Source organism: Chlamydotis macqueenii, chromosome 23 (genome assembly GCF_036417535.1).
Source record: "Chlamydotis macqueenii isolate bChlMac1 chromosome 23, bChlMac1.mat, whole genome shotgun sequence".
Taxonomy (NCBI): Eukaryota; Metazoa; Chordata; class Aves; order Otidiformes; family Otididae; genus Chlamydotis; species Chlamydotis macqueenii.
In genome coordinates this window covers 2,210,511-2,232,682 of record NC_141578.1, presented here as the reverse complement: position 1 = coordinate 2,232,682, position 22,172 = coordinate 2,210,511, and the positions used below count along the sequence as shown (strand labels likewise).

The 22,172-nt window shown below is 43.2% G+C and overlaps 1 protein-coding gene across 1 annotated transcript in view; it reads left to right on the top strand.

Annotated features, from left to right (window-relative positions):
* The window catches only part of IPO9 (importin 9), a 39,605-nt gene extending 18,358 nt beyond the window's left edge, over positions 1-21,247 (top strand). Inside the window, exons 8-24 of the mRNA XM_086765604.1 lie at positions 646-746; positions 2,095-2,153; positions 2,670-2,821; positions 3,912-4,010; positions 4,141-4,247; positions 5,424-5,563; positions 7,486-7,645; positions 8,678-8,904; positions 9,116-9,264; positions 10,188-10,316; positions 11,295-11,570; positions 13,374-13,540; positions 15,535-15,668; positions 17,226-17,345; positions 17,811-17,912; positions 18,706-18,782; positions 19,358-21,247. Coding sequence (XP_086621730.1) covers positions 646-746; positions 2,095-2,153; positions 2,670-2,821; positions 3,912-4,010; positions 4,141-4,247; positions 5,424-5,563; positions 7,486-7,645; positions 8,678-8,904; positions 9,116-9,264; positions 10,188-10,316; positions 11,295-11,570; positions 13,374-13,540; positions 15,535-15,668; positions 17,226-17,345; positions 17,811-17,912; positions 18,706-18,782; positions 19,358-19,468 — 2,310 coding nt within the window. The 3' untranslated portion in view covers positions 19,469-21,247. The remainder of the gene's footprint in view (positions 1-645; positions 747-2,094; positions 2,154-2,669; positions 2,822-3,911; positions 4,011-4,140; positions 4,248-5,423; positions 5,564-7,485; positions 7,646-8,677; positions 8,905-9,115; positions 9,265-10,187; positions 10,317-11,294; positions 11,571-13,373; positions 13,541-15,534; positions 15,669-17,225; positions 17,346-17,810; positions 17,913-18,705; positions 18,783-19,357) is intronic.
* Positions 21,248-22,172: the final 925 nt, after the last annotated feature.

Here is a 22,172-nt window from a genome sequence, read left to right as displayed (position 1 = left end):
CTAGGTGGAGTGAGAGTTTCTACTCCTGGAGGATCCCAGAAGCTTTTTGGCAAGCGTCAGTGAAAGGGCTCCCCTAAATCAAGGCATTCAGCTTCATGAAACCCTGGGGACAGTCTGCTGCAGAGCTGCTCCCGAAACAGCCCCTGTGCTGGGCTGGCACAGCTGCCTGTGTCTGCAGCTGAAATGGGTGAGAGGATTGATCTGGGTGGGTGTTTTCTGCTGCAGCTGTGCCCTGGATGCGCAAATGGATGTGTTGCTTGCATGTGTACAAGTGTGGGAAATAGGCTGTGGTCTGGTTTTGTTTTATATTAGAATTCATTTTCTGGGACAAGATAGCTTCCAGGTGGTGATTGTATCCAGAGAGTGCTGTGCAGTGCTGTACTTCTGATAGCAGTCCGTACCTTAGCACCAAAATAGCGCACTGTCTTCATTTCCAGAGCTGTAAATCTTGTGATGCAGAGAGGTCTGCTTGTCCGAGCTCGTGCAAGAGAGGGGACTGCTTGGTCAGGAGTGAGAGGAGGAGACCTTGGTGGCAGGAAGACATGGGATTGTCTCAGTTGTTATGAAAGCAGCAGCCTGTGATTTGAGTGTTCGTTGATGGTTTTCCCTGGTTTCACTTCTGATTGATTCTCTTTTCCATTCCAGGCTGTGACAGCACTTGTGAAAAACTATCCGAAGCACATGATTTCGTCAATGCAGCAGATCCTGCCCATTGTCTGGAACACCCTTACAGAAAGTGCCGCCTTATATCCTTTGTAGAGAATGGTTTTAACTGGAGTAGAACAAGACAAACTCTGTCTCATACACAGTCATGACCTGAACACGGCTGAAGAGCATGGTACATGGAGTAGTCCGCTGTGAGGGACGGAATAGGGAGGGACAGTTACAGTTGCTGCTGAAATTGATTTCCCTTTTGAATTTTATAACAGTCATTACCTTATTGCACAATCAGCCATGTTAGAGGAGTGCTGTTAGTAGTTTTCCCAGTACTTGCGAACCGTCAAGTCAAACCTTTCCATATTGTTAATCCAAAAGCTGCTTTTTTAGCCTTGTATAATGAGCCAGTAATTGTAGAAAACTGAGCCGCCGTGTAGCTTTTTCTGAATTGGACACCGTATTGTGGCAGTAGCATAAGGGTTGACTGAGCTTTTCCTCTAATTTAATAAGAATGACTGTTCTACTAGAGATCATCGATCTAGATCGTTTTCTATCAAAGCTACTTGCATAGTCTTGTGTTTCAGAATCCTGCTGCGTAGTGGGTGATAGGCTCTTGTAGAGTGAAAATGGACAGGGAGACCGTAAAAGTAGCCTTAGTGTCTAGTTTCAAGGTCAGCTGTTTTTTGAGTTGTTGATGGTTTTTTGGGTTTGTTTTTTTTTTCTAGACAGTTGTTAAAATACAGGGAGCTGTTTGTTAAATTATTGATGGGTTTTTTTCTCCCTCTCCTGTCCTGACTCCCACTGCAGCCCTGCTGGCAGCTGAGCTGACAAAATAGTTTTTTATTTGCAAAAGGGGAGAGTCTTATCCTTCCATCTCTTGTGTTTGCTCTGGCACTTGTTGGACCTTCAGTTTGCCATCCCCAAAGAAACCTCTTTCTTCTCTGCCCCCAGGTTAGTTTTCTGCCACTTCCCAAGGTTGGAGGCTCATGGAGAGATCTGATAGTGAGCAGAGCCAACGTAAGGTAGCACGTGGGAGCATGGGGTGGCTCCTCGTGCTCTGGCAGCAGTGAAGTGTTGAATTGGCTCACTGACCCCTGAAAAGAGTGAGTCTGAGTGGTTCCGTTCTTGCAAAGTTTTAACGTAATGCAGTTTTGGGTCACCGTGGTGGATTTGGTTTAGGTTAATCAAATGATCTAAAAGATGTGCTGGAGTGATGTGTAAGTGGTCTTTGAGGTTGGACAACGCACAAAGCTGGGAACTCCTGGGGTTTGTCTTTTCTCTGAAACACAGGACTGTGCGTAAAGTCAAAGTTTTTTTTTTTTTTTTTTTTAAGAAAGAAAACTTCCCTAGTTATCAGGAATTTTAAGATGGGAACAGATTAATTCCTAAATAGATGAAGTTCTTTAGAAACACGCATGTTTACTTAACTCTGTCCACTTATGTGAGAACAGAAGTAAATTACACAGAAGAGGTGGAGGACCCTGTGGATTCTGATGGTAAGAACTTGTTAAACTGCACTTCTGCCTTCTCTTTAGAAGAGGAATGGATTTACCTAAATATTATTGTTGTCAAAACAGTGACTGTGGCACTGTAAGAGACTGTGCTTAAAGGTACGTTTATGGTGTTAGAACAGTGTCCATCACTTCTTCACAAGTTACGTGTGATTGTCATCAATGAAGCTGCGCAATTTAAGTTTTCTAATGACTCAAGTGAGTTCTGTTACAATTCTGAGGTAAAAGTAATGGAACAAAATAAAACCCAACAGGTTTTAGATTGAGCTTGATCAGTTTTAATGAGCAGTGTGCAGTGAGGTGGAAAGAGAGCAGAAAGTGATGAGGTCAGACATCCTCCTGGGACTGCCCCTGCCCTCGCTGGTCCGGGAGTAAGAATAAACATTACCTCTTCTAACAAGCTAACAGTTTGTGATTCTATTTGACACCCACTTAGACCTTTCTGTATGTTAGTATATTCAATCGTGTTCTTTTATTTTCCCCGCTTACTTCTTTGTTCAGGTGAAGTATTGGGCTTTGAAAATCTGGTGTTCAGCATTTTTGAATTTGTTCACGCCTTGTTGGAAAACAACAAATTTAAAAGCACAGTGAAGAAGGCTTTGCCAGAGCTGATCTATTACATCCTCCTTTACATGCAGATCACAGAGGAGCAGGTGAGCATGTTTGTCTTGTGTGGGAAGCAAATGAAATGAGAGATTTAGAACAGCTAATGTCCTGGGAAGAGTTTCCATGCGTGGAAGCCGCTGTAATCTAAATCTAGCAGGCTTTTCTGTCACTTTGCTGTGAGTTAGGGCAACAGCATCCAAATGTTTCTAAATGGTGTAATGTGGACAGCAAATCACAGAATCATAGAGTGGTTTGGGTTGGAAGGGACCTTCAAAGCTAGTCCAACACCCCTGCCATGGTCAGGGCCATCTTTCACTTGAGCCTCGTCCAACCTGACCTTGAGCACTTTCAATGATGGGGCATCCACAGCTTCTCTGGGTAACGTATTCCAGTGTCTCAGCACCCTCATAGTCAAGAATTTCTTCTATATATGTAGTCTAAGTCTACCCTTATTCAGTTTAAAATCATTGCCCCTTATCCTGTCACGACAGGCCTTGGTAAAAAGTCTCCATCTTTCTTACAAGCCACGTTTATATATGGAAAGACTGCAATAAGGTCTCCCTAGAGCCTTCTCTTCCTCAGACGGAACAACCTCAACTCTCCCAAGCTTGCTTTCTTCGTTCCTTCGTGAAGTATTATACTGTGAAAATGAGGATCATCATGCTGAAAGGGTTAGCCACGTTTCTGTGCTAGTCGTGTGAAATAATTTGTACTGAAATTCTGCATGGCTCCTGGCCTCCTGAGCCTGACAGCTGTTGTCTTTTTGCTTAGGTAGACATGCATAAAAACAAGCACTCTGTTAAAGATTCATCTGCTTCTCCCATTCCTCATCTATAAATAAAGCTGTGTAAGCATTGATTCCGAGTTGGTCATTAGCTCTGTCAAATTCTGATCTCAAATGAGGAGCAGAAGAGCAAGATGAGCTCAGAACAAAGGAAGAGAGTCTCTTCTTTTCAAAGGTTTCTCCAATAGAATATAAGAAAAAGCAGTTGAAGATGATGACGACTTACGGTAGAAAAAAAATTCTGAATGTAATTTTGCAAAACTGAGGTTCCAGGGAACAGAAAAGCTCCCTTTTACCCTTGGTGTTCCAAATTCATCGTCTGCCCTATCCTTTTTGTCTCCTTTCTGTTTTAGATAAAAGTTTGGACTGCAAATCCACAACAATTTGTGGAGGATGAAGATGATGATACTTTTTCCTATACAGTGAGGATTGCTGCCCAGGATCTGTTGCTGGTATGAAATGTGTTCTCCATTTAGGTGCAACCAAAATAATAACAACAAATAATAAGCGTCGCATTGTGAAGGGCATTTGGAGAAAAGGCCAACTTTATATAAATACATGTTATCATTTCCTTTTGCACAGGCTGTGGCTGCTGATTTCCAGAATGAGAGTGCGACTGCTTTGGCTGCAGCAGCTACCAGACATTTACAAGAAGCAGAGCAGGCTAAAAACAACGGTGCTGAGCACTGGTAAGGAGATGGGGCAGCAGGGACCGACACGGATACGAATATCAGGCTATTTTGCGGCATTGAATGAAGCATAATTTAATCACCTTTTTTCATGACACTGCTACTGATAGACAGGGATGAAATTTGAGAACTGTTGATTAGAAGAAGAAAAAGGAAGAACAGTGATTCTTGAGCCAAGTGATGAAATCTTCATGTGGAATACTTTCAGCAGTTCCTAGCACAAGCTAGCTGTCCCCAGGCTTCCTCCCTTCAGACCCTGACGTTCCTTAAAACATCTAATTGAAAATGATAATTAGTTATATACAGTCTGAAGAGAAACTGGCAATACTTTCACTTTGTGTTTGGTTAATTGAACTAAAAATTTCAAGCATTTTTATCTTCTTGATGTAAAGAAGAGATACAGGTGCTGCATGCGGATGTATGTGTTCAATTTTAGAACTTCAAAGTTAACAGTTTTTAATGTTACTTGGGGATAGGAGAAGAAAGCTCAATTGCAGGAGTACCCGATTGCTGTTCCATAACTATTCTTTCTTAGTTTTACAGTGCATTAGTTCACTGTTTGTGTTTGCTTTGATTAGTGTCAGAGTAGCCACTCTGTATAGTGAGCAGCAACTGAACGTCTACGAAATCAGACCTTGAGTCCCCATCTGCCTTAATTGTGATCAGTTTTAAAGTAAGTTATTTGCTTCACAAATGAAATCAAGGAGAAGTGGTATTGGCACATAACTCTATTTCATCATAATTAACAAAACATAACACAGAAATAGGCATTTTTAAACCTTTAATATACTGGGTGTTACAGCGCTTCTGCACATGGGGTAATCGAGCCAGGCACAGCTGGAAACATAAGCCTTCGTAGAAGAGTCTCTTTTTTTTTTTTTTTGTTATGGGAACAAAATTGGTACAAGAAGTAACAACTATTTGACCAATATTTTAGAAAGCGATTGAGAATGCTGCCTGTCCTGGGTGAGTTTCCAAGCCCCCATCTTGCAGAGTTTTGTGAATGTTCATTTCTTTCAGAAAAGCTTCTTTCAGAGCTTTTTAAAATTCTCTGCTTTGAGATCAAGAGAAGAGCTGTGGTAGCTTAGACTAAAAAAATACTAACAGTTTCACTTCAGAATTTGTGTTTATTTCTTGAAGGAGGAAGAACCTAAAGGCATCTCAATTCTTTTGCAGGTGGAAAATACATGAAGCTTGTATGCTGGCCCTGGGCTCTGTGAAGTCTATTATTACAGACAGTGTGAAGAATGGTAGAATACATTTTGATATGCATGGCTTCCTGACAAATGTTGTTCTTGCAGACCTCAACCTTTCAGGTACACTGGCCCTTGCCATTACTCAGAGTAACTGCTGAGTGCCAGACCTTGGACATCTCTTACGAATGAAGGTGTCTGATGAATCAGATTGCTCTGTGAGTGGTGGTGTGAAAGGCAGTTGTGCACATTGTACATGTGGAAGGGCGTAAATCTTATGTTCTGAGTTCACACACGCTACCAGGTCTAATAGAAGCCCTTTACGTGTGGGACAGCGCTTTCAGTTGAAACTCACTGATGGCTGGATTGCTAGAGCCTGTAGGGCTTGGAGATGGAAGAGCGCTTGCTTGGGGAACCTGATGGAAGACAGCTCCTCTGTTGTCTTGTATCAGTTTCTGGGAAAGACATTAGCACTGTTTAACAGGCTTCAGAATTCCTGCAGCAGCGTACCATCCTGTTGTCTTTACACTGAGGCTGATGCTGGTCATAGCACGTTAATTCAGATAGTACTGCTAGCTGAGTGGGGTCCTGCTCTTGGGAACTCTGCAGGCTTCTGCTTTTATGTTCTCTTACATCAGCGGGCAAGAAAGTCAAAGGAGTTATTGAAAGTCAGACCTCAAAAGTCCTTGCAAATAATTAAAATTTCAGAAGTTTAAGCCAATATGAACATTATTGATGAGTCCACACTAAGTTGGGTCATATGTCCAGGTCTGCAACCCTCAGCACAGGAAAGACAGGGACCTGTTGGAGCGAGTCCAGAGGAGGCCACAAAGGTGATCAGAGGGCGGGAGCACCTCTCCTGTGGAGAAAGGCTGAGAGTTAGAGCTTTTGAGCCTGGAGAAGAGGAGGCTCCGTGGAGACTTTATAGCAGCCTTCCAGTGCTTAAAGGGGGCTACAGGAAAGGAGTGAGAAGCTCTTTATCAGGGCCTGTTCTTGTAGGAGAAGGGCTAAAATAGAGGGAGGTATATTCAGACTGGATGTAAGGAAGAAATTTTTCACACTGAGGTGGTGGAGCACTGGCCCAGGTTGCCCAGAGAGGCGGTGGATGCCCCATCCCTGGAAACATCCCAGGCCAGGTTGGACGGGGCTCTGAGCAACCTGATCTGGTTGGAGATGTCCCTGCTCCTGGCAGGGGGGTTGGACTGGATGAACTTGAATGGTCCCTTCCAACCCAAACCACTCTGTGAGTCTATGAAATTTTACTTTTTGTAATACTTGCTTAAAAAACAAAGCTTTTCTGTCGCTATACATCTTGCATGGAGTTTTTCATGTCCTCGTCTTACAATGAATACTTTCAGGAGTCTGAATAGTGGCAGTAAAGATGCTGTGAAATAGAGAGCATCATCTGTTTGAGGATGGCCTAAATAGATAAGGATACTGTTAGCGTGAGAAGGCAGAAGGGTTAAGTGTGATAAAGATACCTCATACCTTGATAGGCGTAAGCAAGTGAGCAGGTAATGACTATTCACCATTTCTCCGGTGCTGTTGAACATTATGTTCTGTAATTACAAGGAAGGCTGGAAACTAGATGAGTAATCTGTAAAATATCCCTGTATACGTGCTCTGTTTCTCTAATTCTTTCCCCTAAGCTTCTGCTATTTGCTACTGTTGAGGACAGAATATTGAGCTGGATGAAATAAGAATGCTGAAAAAGCCTTCATTCTCTTCCTTTACTTCTGTTCTGATGATCAGTAAAGCATGTATTGCTGTATTGATGAAAAAATTAAAATGTAACTTACTTGAGGGAAGAAGGGTGGTTTTTTTTTTTTAAACAAATGAGAATTTTTTTTTTAATAACTAAGAAAATAAACTGGATTCTGCACACGATCAAAAATTCTTTGTATGCCTGCATACTGATCTTCTGTGTCTTATCTTACCGTTTTCCTACTGAGATGGCAAAATTTTGGATAAGGGATGGAAGCAGCTGTAATTTTAAGTTTGTAAAACTTATTCTAAAACCACTGGGGTTTTCTGTTCTGTTTCAGTGTCTCCTTTTCTCCTGGGTCGTGCTCTGTGGGCTGCCAGCCGTTTTACAGTGGCTATGTCTCCAGAACTAATCCAGCAGTTCTTGCAAGCTACTGTCAGTGGTTTGCACGAAACCCAGCCTCCTTCTGTCCGAATCTCTGCAGTCAGAGCTATCTGGGGGTAAGTAAACCCTAAGGTATTGCAAAGCCGGAGGGATAGGTGGTATAAATTCCAGTTATAAAGCTGGTTTGTTAAAATGTTGATAACATTTCTGCATAGACTGTGGAAGCATTTGCTTTGAATGAAATCGATGTCAGCTTAAAAAGTGTAAGCAAGCAGGTTCAAAATAGAATAACTCTAATGAGGAATATGTGTCGTGGTTTTATTGACAATATGAAATTGAGATTCAAGGTTGGCTGCAATAAAAAGTTACAAAAAATACAGTTCCAAAGAGGAGAACTAGTTAGCAATGAAAAGCGTAAAGATGGAACCCAGACTGCTCCTGTTCAGTCACAAAGGCGGCTGAATGACACAATATGGGCTTGCGGAGCAAATCACAGGAATAAGGAGTGTTTGGGGTTGTTGTTTTTTTTCCCTGTTTTTGTAAATAAGTTGTAAGAAGGAAAAAGGAAGATCTACTGTATTGATTTTAAAGTGAAAAATGAACATTAGTGTGAAAACAAAAAAAAACAGTCAGACACGAAAAAGCCTCATAAAATCTTGCAAAAACCCTGCTCTTCCCCACCTTTTCCCCTCAAAAAACCACCTTGTCTTCTCTTTGCACTGAAATGTTAATGAATAATTAAAGGCAGAGACTTATAACTTAGTTATTCCTGAAATTGCTTTATACTTCCCTAGCTCACTTGTAGAACATGATACTTAAACACTTTGTATGCAGTGAGTGTCTGTCTCAGACTACTTTTTTCTTCAAGGTTTATTTTCTCCATCAATGGGCAGCTCTTGAGAACTGTTACTAAGAGGCAGTAGGAGCTTTTAACATCACTTGACTCAACTCTGCTTCTGCGAACCATCAGGGGTGGAATGAGGAGGAAAGATAACTGAGCCGTTCAGAGATCAAGGAATAGCAGAATGAAGGGGAAAAGTCCTAGAGGAGTAAACTTAAGGAAGAAGAATGGGTGGTGTGAAATAACTCCTCCTGTATCACACTTTAATACGTTCTGTATGGTCTTGTATCATGAATTTCTCATCCAGCTACTGTGACCAGCTGAAGATCTCTGAGAGCACCCATGTGTTGCAGCCTTTCCTTCCTAGCATTCTTGATGGACTGATCCACCTGGCCACTCAGTTCAGCTCGGAGGTCCTAAACCTCGTGATGGAGACGCTGTGCATTGTCTGTACGGTAGACCCAGCGTTTACAGCAAGTGTGGAGAACAAAATCTGCCCCTTCACGATTGCAATATTTCTGAAGTACAGTAACGGTAGGCATTCAAGTTACATTCTCAGAGTACAGTTGTTTTTTCTGCTGAATCCTGGTGCTGAAAACTTTATAAATTCTAATTGAATGAACATTGATTCATTCGGTGGTAACACTAGAAGGGAAACTGCTGCTTTGCCTATTTGAAATAGCGGTAGCAAAAATTGAGATGTGTTTGTTAGTATGTTTTAGTAAATGGTGCTTTCTCTCTCCAGATCCAGTTGTTGCTTCTCTTGCCCAAGATATCTTTAAGGAGCTAGCTCAGATAGAAGCCTGCCAGGGTCCCATGCAGATGAGGCTAATACCAACTCTTGTCAGCATCATGCAGGCCCCTGCTGACAAGATCCCAGCAGGGCTTTGTGCAGTAAGTGCTATAGCGGTACCTGGTCTTAGCTGGAGATGATTCCCTGTTCTTTAATGTATAGGGTGGCTGGTCTGCAAATTGTAGAAAGGTTGCTTTTAAACTGCTTTGGAACAATGGCTTTAGTCATTGGTAGAGGTTTCTTTGTGGAGAGAAGGCAAACTGCAGGTGGGGGGAGATGCTTCCAAAAGTTAACTTTCAGCTGCTCCTCTGACCCCCTTGCAGTCTCTGCTGCGTATCCTTAGTCATTTTGCTTTGGCGTAGCCATCTTTCACCAGTAACAGTTTCCTCTTTTTGGTGGGATGTTCTCCAGCAGACTACACAACTGTTCCTTGCACATTTTTCTAAGGCTTTTTCCTTTATACATCACATATGTATAAATTGCTGGAGATAAATTATACAAGTTTGTCCTTTCTATAAAAAGTCCCCTTGTAAAAGATGAAGCATTGACTGCATAGAATAATTGTATGGAATTAAACCCATAAACGTCTTTATCAAAATCCTTATAACGTGCCGATGTATTGATATGATTGTAACAGTCACTTATGGGTAGTTAAAATAAATCAATATAAGCAAAATGAAACAAGTCAGCTAGAACAATTCTCTGGCTGTACCAATTAGCGTGCATCAGGGTACCGTGAAACTATTTGTTATATTTAAGTGCTGCTTTTGATGTTTGAACTGCCTTGGGAGCTTTTGTGGCCCACACCATGTATCCATGTCAAATACAGGGATGCACGGGTGCATGACTCCCAGGTCTTCTGATTTAAAAAATATTCTAGACTGTAAAATCAGGGGGTGGTTGCAATATTGGCTCACATCTTGCAGGTTTACACCTCTGATGCTTGCACCAGTGGTGGGTAATGCTGACTTCGCATGCTACGGCTGCTGCTGTAACAGTGCTTTTGGCTGTGTTTTCCTTTCAGACTTCTATTGATATATTGACCACAGTTGTGAGGAATACAAAACCTCCTCTCTCCCAGCTCCTGATCTGCCAAGCGTTCCCTGCAGTGGCTCAGTGCAGCTTGAACACAGATGACAACGCTACTATGCAGGTAACGCTGTGGGGAGCGGCAACGATTGGTTGCAGGGCTGTGTGAGTCTGGGAGAGGTGGCCAAGACAGGTGACACAGCCTTTAGGGGGGCTCAGGCTTTGCTTGCCAGTAGTTACATCAGCAGCTCCTCAGGAGTCTTTACCACCTCCAGTTTATTATGAAAGTACTGCTGTTGAAGGGCCTGCAATGATATTTACTTGATCGTTCCTTAATTTAGAGGACTGGAGTGAACAGAGCAGCAGCCTTGATCCTTTTTTTTCTATTTTAGGGCTCTGGAGCACAAAAAAAAAAATAAATCCCAAATCGCAAAAAAAAAATAACCCAAACTTTGGAGGCTAAGAGTGCAGATTGGCCTTTCATTCCAGTGACTAGCTGGCTTATAAATAATAAAACTGATTTCATTTCCTTTCTTAGGGAGTCTTATAGTGCCAGCTGCCCTTTGCCATGTGAATACAGACCATAGAAATGGCTTTCCCTAAACAGCATACCAGGAAGAATAGGTTGGAGACCAGCAAGACGAGGTTGGAGACCAGTGTGCTGGTTGCTCTGCTGGATCTTTGCTTTAACAATTAAAAAAAAAAATTGCAACTTGGCTGCTGGGTTGTGTTTTGTTCATGCTATGCTTTGCTGTCTTCGTCTCTCCCTTGTTAGAATCTCTTGGAATTTGTGTCGATACCAAGACTGGCACAAAACTGCAGCTACTTCAGGTTGTCTTTCTATTTACTAGATGATCTTGATAGCTGCCTCGGCAGTGTTGTACTTCATAATGAACTGAAGTCTTTTGAAACTATTTTTAATTTTGGAGACTCATTTTACTGCAGATTAGAGAGCTTGGATCTTTTACAGATACTACCAGTTTGCCCATTGTTTTCATCTTGGTTGAGGGTCTTTTTGGGATGATGACAGGAGATGTCTTCCTGTGCCTCCCTGCCCTCTGCCTGGAAAGGGAAATTCTAACGCGATACTTTTCTCCTTTAGAACGGTGGCGAGTGTCTGCGTGCGTATGTCTCGGTAGCGCTGGAGCAGATCGCACAATGGCATGATGAGCAAGGCCACAATGGGCTGTGGTATGTGATGCAGGTGGTCAGCCAGCTTCTAGACCCAAGGACCTCAGAATTTACTGCTGCCTTCGTGGGCAGGCTGGTCTCCACTTTGATTTCCAAAGCAGGAAGTGACCTGGGAGAGAATCTGGACCAGATCCTGAGAGCTATCCTGAGCAAAATGCAACAAGCGGAGACGCTCAGTGTAATGCAGGTGAGCAAGTTGGGCACCCAGGAGAGTAAGTAGAAGTGTCAAGAAAATAAATGGTCATCATTTTTTTTAGATTGTGTGCCTGAGTATTTATGGCTAGTGCAATTGGAGGGTCTACATATCCTCTTAAATTGGTTCAGGAAAATGCCTACTCTGCTTGGACAGGGCTGTCTGGGTTGTGGGGTGAGCCATGTTCTTGTGGGTGAGCTTTAATGCACCTTAAATAGTCCCTCATGTCCTTGTGCTTGCAAGCAACAAATCTTTAGAGGGGACAGGACTTGCCTAGGTAGGGGTGCTACGGCAAAGGCAGCACATGTTTTCGAGTGGTTTTGTGTTGTATTCAGAGGATAAATGCCTGGGAGTGGAGACAAGGTGAGCTTTTGCTGGACGGGAGGTATGGTTGGCCTGCGTCAGGTGAGAGGCCGGGCAAAGAGCATCACCATCTCTTCTAGCCTTGACCTGCTTCTAGTGGCACAGTTTCATGGAATGATTTTATCCCAGTGGTCTTCATTCTCTCTCCTGTCTTTCTTGGCTGTGCTTTTGATGTAAAACATCTCGTCGTGGGGGCCCTGGTTCCTCAGCAGCAGCTGGAGGAGGGCATTTTGCTGGTGCTGTTGAGGAGTTCTGCCTTCTGGCAAGATCTCACCTTTGCCCTTGGTGCGGCACTCGGCAGGGGCTCGTTCTGCTCCAACCCTTTTATCCTGTGTGTTTCTCTGATTTTTGTTTTTGCTTTTTTCAAGACGACACGTGATGAATCAAGAATGCCGTTCAGATGTTAGCACAGATTTCATCTTGAAGCCTTGATTATGTTTTTTCCCCTTGGATGCACTGTTGATTCGTAACTGTTCAGAATGGCTCTCACTTTGCTTATTTTTGCACATGAAAGATCTGTAAGCTTAAATCTGAAGCAGCCACATGAAACCTCTGTAGCCAGGGGAAGAGAAACAAGCCTTTCACAATGCTGAATCTCTTCCCTGCGTTAGCCTGAAGGATGGACCTCCCAAGGTGGGCAGCTCTTCCCTGAGGAAGCCTACAAGGATGCCCTCAGACTTGGAGACCAACATTTAGACATAAGCAGTGTAGGAATTCTACCCCTGGTCTTTGAATCAGACTGTAAAACTGCATCTTGTAAAAAAAACCTTTCAAAACCTTGCAGTTCTTTCCCTAAAACTTGTGTTCAGGTGCAATCAGAATTGGAAAAGTGCTGCTCAGTTATGATCTGATGATGTGGGAGGAGGGTGGTCCTGTGGTGGAGGTGATGATGGGAAATGATGATGAGGTGAACGGGGAAGAGAATATGAGTTTTGGCTCTGAACCAATAACTTCTGTTGCTGAGCTTGGTAATGAGGCACGTTTCTGCTAGATGTGCGTAGATTGGAGCTGTGTGTATAGAACCATGTGTACAGCGTCTGATCCGTTGAGCAAACTAGGGCACTTGCAGTGTCTGAGTGTTGCCATATGATTTTTTTTTTTTTACTAGTCAAAATATCAGACTACAACCTCTGATATTTTCTAAATAGCTTCGTAGTGTTTGCTTCAGGAAGGTTTGTTAGTTTGGGGCATGAGTGTGGGTAAATTTATTCCTGCTGTGGTTTTGGTGGGGGATAAATACTGCTGCTGACTGTGGTAGTTTATTGCCTGCTTTTGTAGCATACAAGTTCTTGCAGATGGTTGTAGTTTCTCTTCCTCTTGGGGTTGGTAAGCACAGATTCTGCTTTTGCAGGAAACTCAGCTACTTGAATATTTGATAAAACATTTTCAGCTATTAAATTATGTACAGCTAACGTTTCCTTTCTCCTCCTATAGTCCTTGATTATGGTGTTTGCTCACTTGGTTCACTCACAACTGGAACCACTCCTAGAGTTCCTGTGCAGTCTCCCCGGACCAACCGGCAAGCCTGCCTTGGAGTTCGTGATGGCCGAATGGATGAGCCGGCAGCACTTGTTCTATGGGCAATATGAAGGCAAAGTCAGGTAGGATGTTTCGTACGCGGGATCCACGCGTTAATGTTAGCTGACTGATCATCCCATTGCAATTAAATGCACTGGGGGTGAGGGAAAGGGGAGCTGGTTCAGACTGGGATTAGTGGGTGCCGGTGTTGGACAGATTTAGTTTCTCGCTGTGCTGCCAGTTTGGCTCAGAGAGCTGTGGTGGTCGTTGGAGCACTCTCTGATCTTCCCCTAAGTGCTCTTCTTGCTGCCTGGTGTTTCTGTGCTGGAACAGGGCGACCTGAGGGGGAAGGAGCTGTCTCTTGCAAGCACAGGAGAGCTTTTGAGATTGAACTTCTGTGAATGCGATGAGAATAGCTTCCAGACGTGAAATTGCCTTTATAGACTGCTGTGGAGTTTCAAGGCATCATAGAGGGTTTCCTAAGAGAATCTGGTGATTTCTTGTTGTTTTAATGATGTCTTAAAAGCCAATAAAGAAATCAACTGAAACAATTTTCTCTCCCTTTGGCTGTAGGAGCACATTTGTGTTCTGATGGAGGCTGAATGCTATATTCCAAAGCCTGAAATGCTCTGTATTAATTTAAGTTTTGCCACAGCTGCTGTCTTTGATTTTTCTGGAAGTGTGAAGCCTAGCAGACCACTCTTGGCGTCTCACCGGTTGTTAATTCACTTCTTAGTATGTGTTGCTGTGTTATTGTTATAAGACAGTCTAATAGCCTGGGCAATAAATAATAAGAAAAAGCATGTTTAAAATGGAAGTTTGTGAAAGATCGTGCAGAACTAGAGGCAGTCTGATTTGGGGTCACACTTGGTTTGTTTCATCTCTGAGAGCAGTGGTCTATCCCCGTTTTGACAGAGCAGGGTTGTCTGCAGGTCCCCTGAGACTGCTTACGGCCACAGAGAAGAGCTGACACTGACGGGGAGAACGAGGTTGAACTTCGTTGTTCTGTGCTGTCTCCGTGTTGTCCAAGATTAAAGCTGTTTGGGTTCAGATGATTTTCCAGGACTCCACACTTTGATTTGGGTTATTTACGGTGATGCTTATTGTGCATTAGAAAATGCTAGATGTTTTCTGCGTACTGAAGAAAAGCAATGCCTGCTCAGAGGACCCTCTTGTTCAGGGTTAGTAAAAGAAACGTGAAGATAGCTGACACCGTCTGTGTGCATCACTGCCCATCCCTGTGAGAGGCAGATTGAAGCGGCTGTTTGCTCTTGACTTGCATGATGAAAGGACAGGAAACCTTTGAGCAACTCGAATCTGGATCCAAACCTCTCAGAGCTATAGTGTGGGAGAGAAAGAGGGTGTGAAGTGAAAGCACAAGAAGATCAAGTTCCATGGAGCTCCGAAACTTCAGTTTGAGACTTTTGGAGCCAGGAGAGAGGTTTACGAGTGGCAAGCGTAAATTAGTGGCCTTAGCCTGTAGTCAGTCGTCCTTAGTATGGCTTGAAAACAGCCTGGAACTGGAGAAGGTTTGAAAATGTGGTGTAGAAGTCTGAGCAGCAGAGATGGAAAGAACACGTGAAGATACGGAGGGAGCAAGCTAGAAGGTCTGAACATAACTGAACTGTGAAGGGCCAGAAGTGAAAAAGAGTTTTGAGAGCGCAGAAGAGTAGAAGAGATGTTCATGGCTGCGGATCAACCAAATTACTGTTTTCTTGCCACTGCTTTCCCCTTAATTCTGTCTTCATCTGCACATGATGCTTCAAGAGTGTATTAAAGCTCATGGCCCTTCTGAACTGGAAAAACCTTTGATGTATGTGTCCACTGGTAGTGTTTAATCCAAAGCTTCGTCAGTTTTCAGCTTGCTGTGCAAGTCGGGACATGAGTCCAGTTTCGGATGCTGACATAAAGCAGGAGAAATAGGAAAATTCTGTAGCACTTGTTCTTGGCAAAAGTGTAGAAAAAAGGGCATCTGAATGTCTGCTCCGGAGGTGTGTTCCCTATTAACAGTTCACTGCGAAAGCCAGGCAGTTTAGGGAAGCTCTCATCTGTAATTTTCCTGTTCTCTGCTCCCCAGCTCTGTAGCATTGTGTAAACTACTTCAGTATGGCATCAACACAGACGACAAGCGACTTCAGGACATTAGGGTAAAGGGAGAAGAAATATTTAACATGGATGAGGGAATACGGACACGATCAAAGTCAGCCAAAAGTAAGTAATCATTTTGCTGTTTTAAACTGTTGGTTTTGGGATTTTTTTTCCACCCCCATTAGTAGATGCTATGAAAGGCCTTAAAATGGATCGTGCAGATCACACAAAGCTGAGGAAAGATTTCCTCTAGAAGGTGTGTATTGTTTTTTAGAGCTAAGCCATACATCACATGCTGAACGTATCCGTTATTTGCCTTAATTCTGACAAAGACTGATTTGGAAGACTCCTGATGTCTCTGGTGTTATACAAGGGGGTGAGGTGATTATTCACTGCTATTTTGCGTCATCCTGTTCCATCTAATGAGATGGAATTGATCATGTCATGATGCCTAGTGGCTTCTTTGAGAGGAAAGTGTGTTTAGTGAATGCAGGGATTTAAAAAAAAAAAAAAGGTGTTTTTTCCAATGCAACAGACTTTCACGGATATCAGCAATGATTTCAACAGGTTAGAGATGACTTTTAAGGAAAGCTTGGTGGGTCTCCTGCATCAGATTTGTCTTATTTTTAATTGGCTGAACACAAAATCTTTGATTGGAGGTTCCTGTGTAGAGATACGTATATCAAATCGGAGAGAGCACTGGGCAGTATTTTTGCTGGGGACTGAGCCCCAGAGGGGAGGACACTGGGGAGCTGCTGTCCTCAGCAGTCAGTTAAAACCTTGGTTCTGCAACACGCTGTGCTAGGGCTTGTGCACAGCCAGCTGCAGGATAGGAGGTAACGGCTCTACGGGTCCAAACTGGAGGCCGTTGGGGCAGTCTCTGCTCCTTGAACCCTCAGCTGTTGAGAGATTTGGGGTGATGCAGTGACACTCAGTAAAGGAAACAAATAGGGGAAAGCACTGAGAGTGTGAGAGGTTATGGTCACAAAACACCTGCTACCTTATTATTCTGTGCTTAAAAAAACCAAACCAGCAACGTCAGACATCGGCTAGTCAGACAGAAGAATGCTAATTGCCAGCATTTGAGTTAACCCTGATTAGTATTAATCTTAGTTTAAAACTGGTGCTCCCAGAGTCTTTATTTTATATGGTCTTTTCTTTTGCAAATAAGGACAAAACCACTGTCTAGCTATCCCTGTGGAATAATTAAGCCCTGCAGGAACACTGGTGAGGAAAGGTTGGAGCTTGCAGTGTCTCAGGGCAGAGTCACACGTGGGAGTGCTGCAGTGCTCATTTACTTGAAAGCCCTGCTAGATGTGCAACAGTAACTTCGGAGAAGAATGCTTAATGAAATATCTGTAACTATGATTTCATTGAGTAGACTCACAAATTCATTCAGCTGTGAAAATTTTAACCGTGCCTTCTCTTCATTCAAAATGTATAAGATTTGTTGTTGCAGTTAAGATCTTTGGAAATCTGGCTGTGAAGGTATACAGAAAAGAATGTTTGGGGTTTTTATGTCAGTTCCTTTTTCCTCCCGACATGGAAGTTTTGCTTGCATGTGAGCATTGTAATGTGTGGTAAAATTTAAAAAAAACCCAACCACCACAGAAATAAAGGCCTGTTTTTAACAACTTTTTATTAAAAGCAATGTGAATATATATTTTTCTTCTCATATAGATCCTGAACGCTGGACAAACATTCCTTTGTTAGTAAAAATCTTAAAATTAATAATAAATGAGCTCTCTAATGCGATGGAAGCAAATGCGTCTAGACAGACAACTGCAGATTGGAGCCAAGGTAAAATACTGGGTTTGCTTTTCCTCTTTGCGTGGCTTAAATCTACTTTGTAATCTCTTCAGAAGCATTTGTAGTAATAAGAAACTCACAATAGTAAGTAGGATACCTGTAATTACAGAGGCTTAAATAGTGATCCAAAGGATAAGATCAGTGCTGTGTATTCTTAAACCTGAAAATTATTTGGGGCCAGTTTGGAAGGTGGGATCTGATGATATGCCCATAGATTATCCTTTATTGGTGTGTCTGGTTTGTCTTCCTTCCTCCCATTCTTGCTGCTGCTTTTGCTTAGCTCCAGTTCTTGAGTTACTCATTCCAAAGAGATGGAAAAGGTTACAGAGGTTTCCCTTCGGCCACCTACACGAGCAGGGATGTTTACCTAAAAACTACACAGTGCCCCTTAGAGGGATCAATGGGCTGGATCTCTGGGATTCTGTTTGTTTCTAGAAATTTTTGTTTTCTAAACAGATGATTCGAATGATATGTGGGAGGATCAGGAAGAGGACGAGGATGAAGATGAAGGCTTAGCAGGACAGTTCTTATCAGATATTCTTTCCACAAACAAGTATGGTAAGCAACAGCTTCAAAGTGGTTACTCAAAGTGAAAGTAGAGTAGATGACATCCTAGTCAAAGTTTTTTTTCCTTGACAGCAGCTCAACGGAGGCTGCAGGCAAGGGAAGGAGATACTGCACTGGGATTTTGAATAAAGACCTTTTTTCTGTAAGAGAGGGGCATGTCTTTGAATACCACAATGATTAAATAATTGCATTTTTCGCCTGAGAGTTCCAGAGCTGTGTAGACTTCACGTTGCTGTGAGGTTTATGCATGTATTTCTTCTAAAGAGACAATTGATGCTCAAAGATGGAACGGCGGTGTCGTAGAAGTGGATGAGCTTGTTTGTGGAGTGACCTTGAGAGATAATTGCTGTATAAAGAAGGTGGAGCGGGTGTATCATCTCCTCTCCTGTTTGCATGTAGTCTTAGAAGGGAGAACCTTACAGGCAAATCCAATGAGAGGACTACGTGCATTAGCACAGGATTGGAAATGTGTTACCCTGACATAAGATTAGGCACAAGATAATGGTGCACGTAACTAACCAACCTGCTTGTCTAGTATCCTGTGTATGCTCATCCCACCTGCGGCGTTCCTTGAGATTCCCACTACGACTCTTCTTCTGGGGTTTAGCATTTTCTAATTATGTGAACTTAAGGAGCGAATATTCTGGATACAATTTTTTTTTTACCCAGCGCTGCTGATAGTACTTCTTTTTGGATCCTTGGATTTCAACAGTAGTCTAGTAGAACACTTCCTGAGGTATTTTGCTCTGTTGGACGTTAAAACCTGCTGATTTGCTTCTGACAGATGATGATTACTATGAAGATGATGAAGAGGATGATCCAGATGCATTAAAGGACCCCCTTTACCAAATAGATCTCCAGGTGATGCTCTAAAATGAGTTTTTAAACCAGATTCCTGTAATTCTTTATAGACTTGGGGGGTTTGTGTTGTACTTCACCAAAACCCGAAGCACCAGTTATTGATCACTGTCCGGAATGCACTCAGCTCATTGAAATTACTTTGGAAGGTGCTGGGTGTCCGAAGGGTGCCTGGAGCTACTTTTCCTTATTGGACCAATGTCTATAACTTGGAAATTTGAATGAACAAAACTTTTCAAAAAGAGGGAGATGAGACTTTTCTACCCATGAGCTTCACAGCTGTTTGCTGAAGTCCAAAGTAGATTGGAGACTGAACGTGACAGTTTCGTGCTCCACCGGAGATGCTCCCATCCAGTCAGTCCCCGTACGATATTTTGCTGCTGGTTTTTACCAGCACCTCACAGCCATTTGTCAGCCCTTCCCCCCTGCTGCCACCCCTCCTTCTGCATCGCTTTTTCTTATCGCTGCAATCCCTTTCTCTTACTTGGTGCGTGTTGAGGTTTATCTTTTGATAAATGAAAGAAACAGAATTTCCAAAGTGATGTGGTGCTAACTGTGCCTTTCTTTCTTCCTTTCAGGCCTATCTCACAGACTTCCTCTGTCAGTTTGCACAGCAGCCCTGCTATGCAATGTTTTCAGATCATCTCAATGAGAATGAAAAGCGAGTGTTGCAGGCCATTGGTATATAAACCCACTCGAGAGACCGTAATGATCATATCCGAACAATATTTTTTTGGCTTATTCCACGTTTTATGATTAAACATAAAACACTTTCCAGGCTCTACCTGCTTGTTACAAGTGGGTGATGGCCTCATTGTGATATCTTGAGCCTCATCTTAACGTGAATCTGCTAAGGGAAGGAATACTAAGAAAGCAGCAAGAACAGAAGTCTGTAGAGCTTTGCACATTGGTCTCACCATGGGAGCACTTTCATTTTTCACAGTAACTTTCCAGGAAGTTCTTAAAGATTAAAAAAAAATGTGTCCTTAATATTTTTAAAAGCAAACTGTCTCTACCTGTGAAGAGGCACTTAACTTGAGTTTCCCACAGCACAGTTGGACGGAGAAAGGAATTGGGTCACTTACAGATTGCTTGGATGTATCTTGAGAAATCGGAAGGTTGTTCCTCTTCGCGCTTGCATAACATGTACAGGGTAAATATCGTGGTCTTACAGCGTGACTTCTTTTTATAGAACTATAGACTCTTTTATCAGAGATGCCTGAGTGGTATGGAACCTGTTTACAGGAGCTTGGATGGGAAACTGAAACAATAAAACTGAATGCATATCTTCTTTCCTGTTGTGAAAGGGGCTTTGTCGCTCACATCTGCTGTCTAGTCCCACGGGAGCAGTTCTTTACTAATGCTTTTGTGTGCACATGCTCGAAGGAAGCTACCACTTAAATGTCTGTTCCTGTGGCAGGTGGCTACTAAAGACTTTGGTTTTAGGGAACACAAGGAGCCACAATTTTTAGGAGAAAAAGACCTGATCGTATTTAATATATTTGCTCCATGACAGCCAGTCTGAACTACTTTGCTTCCTTCACACTCCTGTGTGTATTTTTATAGAGTGGTAAAATAACATTTGCAAATTGATTTACCCGTAAGAACAGCGTGATGTATCTCACACCACCTCTCTGCCTTTGGTTCCCCCTTGGGGAAAATGAAAATAAAACTATTCCAAATGTACATTGGTATCCTTCTTATAAAAATAGATTTAACAGGAACTCGCACCTGTTTCCTGAAGTCACTTTTTAAAGACTTATTTTTGCTTAGGAAACTGTCTGTCTGTGCTGCCCAGAGGACGTTAGGGTATTTCACAGGAGTCACCTGGACGGAAAGGGAGTCCTGTAGTGGATACATCATCTTCTGCTTAAAAGAAAAAGGCTGACCCATTGTAGAGTTTCCTTTCTTAAGAAAGGTACTTGCTGTTCCTTTGTGGAATAATATGCTTCAGAGTTGTATCTAAAAGCCTCCAAAGAGCTGGAGTGATTCTGTATCTTGTAGTCTAACAGAGTGTAGCTTTCCACTTTGTTACCCGGAGGGGATAACAAATTAACTTCTTAACAGACAAAGATGGCACAACTTGTTTAGTGTGTGTGGGGAAAATGGTAAAATAACCCTGAATTGTAACACAGACCCGGCTCCCTGCTCCCACACCAACCCCTCACGCTGCGCCTGAGAACAGGGCGGACGAGGGGGAATCCCCACCGTTCACTGCGGGCTGACCTGACCCGTCCTTGAGCTCTCGGTGGTTTTGTATGAACAGCTCTGTGAGAAGCGGAATTTGAAGCCCGATTTTCATCTGTACGTATCTAGTAAGGTATAAGCTCTGATCAAAAGTTTCCATGCAGCTGTGGCGCGGTTATCTTTCTTGCCTGTGGATTCTCCGATGTGTAAGAGTATATAATTAAACTTTGTGCTGTGGCCTTCTCTTCAGTGGGAACGCTGTGGCTCTATCTTCACCTAGAGTTTTGGGTTTTTTTTTAAAAAAAGTCTAGTAGGAATTTTGTTTTGAGGCATTTGTCTATTAGCTTTCACCGAAACGGGCCAACAAGTTAAACCAAACAGTGCGGTCTCTTGAGAAAACGCAGCTGGAAGTGGTGTATGCAGTGGTGTCTGCTGATAGCAGTAGAGGAAGGACCAAGTGAGCGTCCTCAGAGCGACCGACCCCAGCCCTGGGAAGGGGTAGGACCATCTTTTTTTTGCCCCACGCATTGGGAGCAAGGCTGAAAACCAGTCATCCTTTCTTGGAGGGACGTGAGTACCAAACATCTGGAAGCATCTTGGTGTGTTTCAGGGCATCGGTGGTGAATGCAGTGAGTTCAGGTTTGGTTAGCCGGGGCTCGTGGAGAGGTGCTGGGGGCTTCGCGTGCTTTCTGGTGGGAGGTGGCTGGTGTGTGCCTTAGTGGTGCCTGCTGTAGTTAAGTGCGATGGTGGGTTTAAAAAGTGAAAAATGAGACTGACCTAGTACTGCTGATGCTGTTCCTCATCCTGAACCGAGAAATCCGGGGATTTCTTTGTGATTGCAAGGTCCGAAAAGTAGATGGGCCAGTGTCTGGTAGAGTTCCCGTTGGAGCTCTTCAGTGTTTTCGTTAGAGACTGTGCTTTGATCTGCAGGTATCAGTGGCTTTTCCAGGCGTGTAGCTGATGAGATGGGAAAGATTTGTGGGGGGATAAGTGGCTTTTGGGGACTAGTGCTTTGCACTCCCCCTTCTGCGGCATCAGCTCACGTGCAGCCTGAGCTGGCCGGGCACGGTGCTGCTGCGTAGGAGCTGGGATAAGGTGTGGAGTTTGGGACCAGCCCTGGAGATGGTGGACACAGGAACAACGTAGCTGTGCTATTGCAAGCAAACTCCTGGTGTGCAGGATGTGTTTTGGTAAGTACTGTGACTT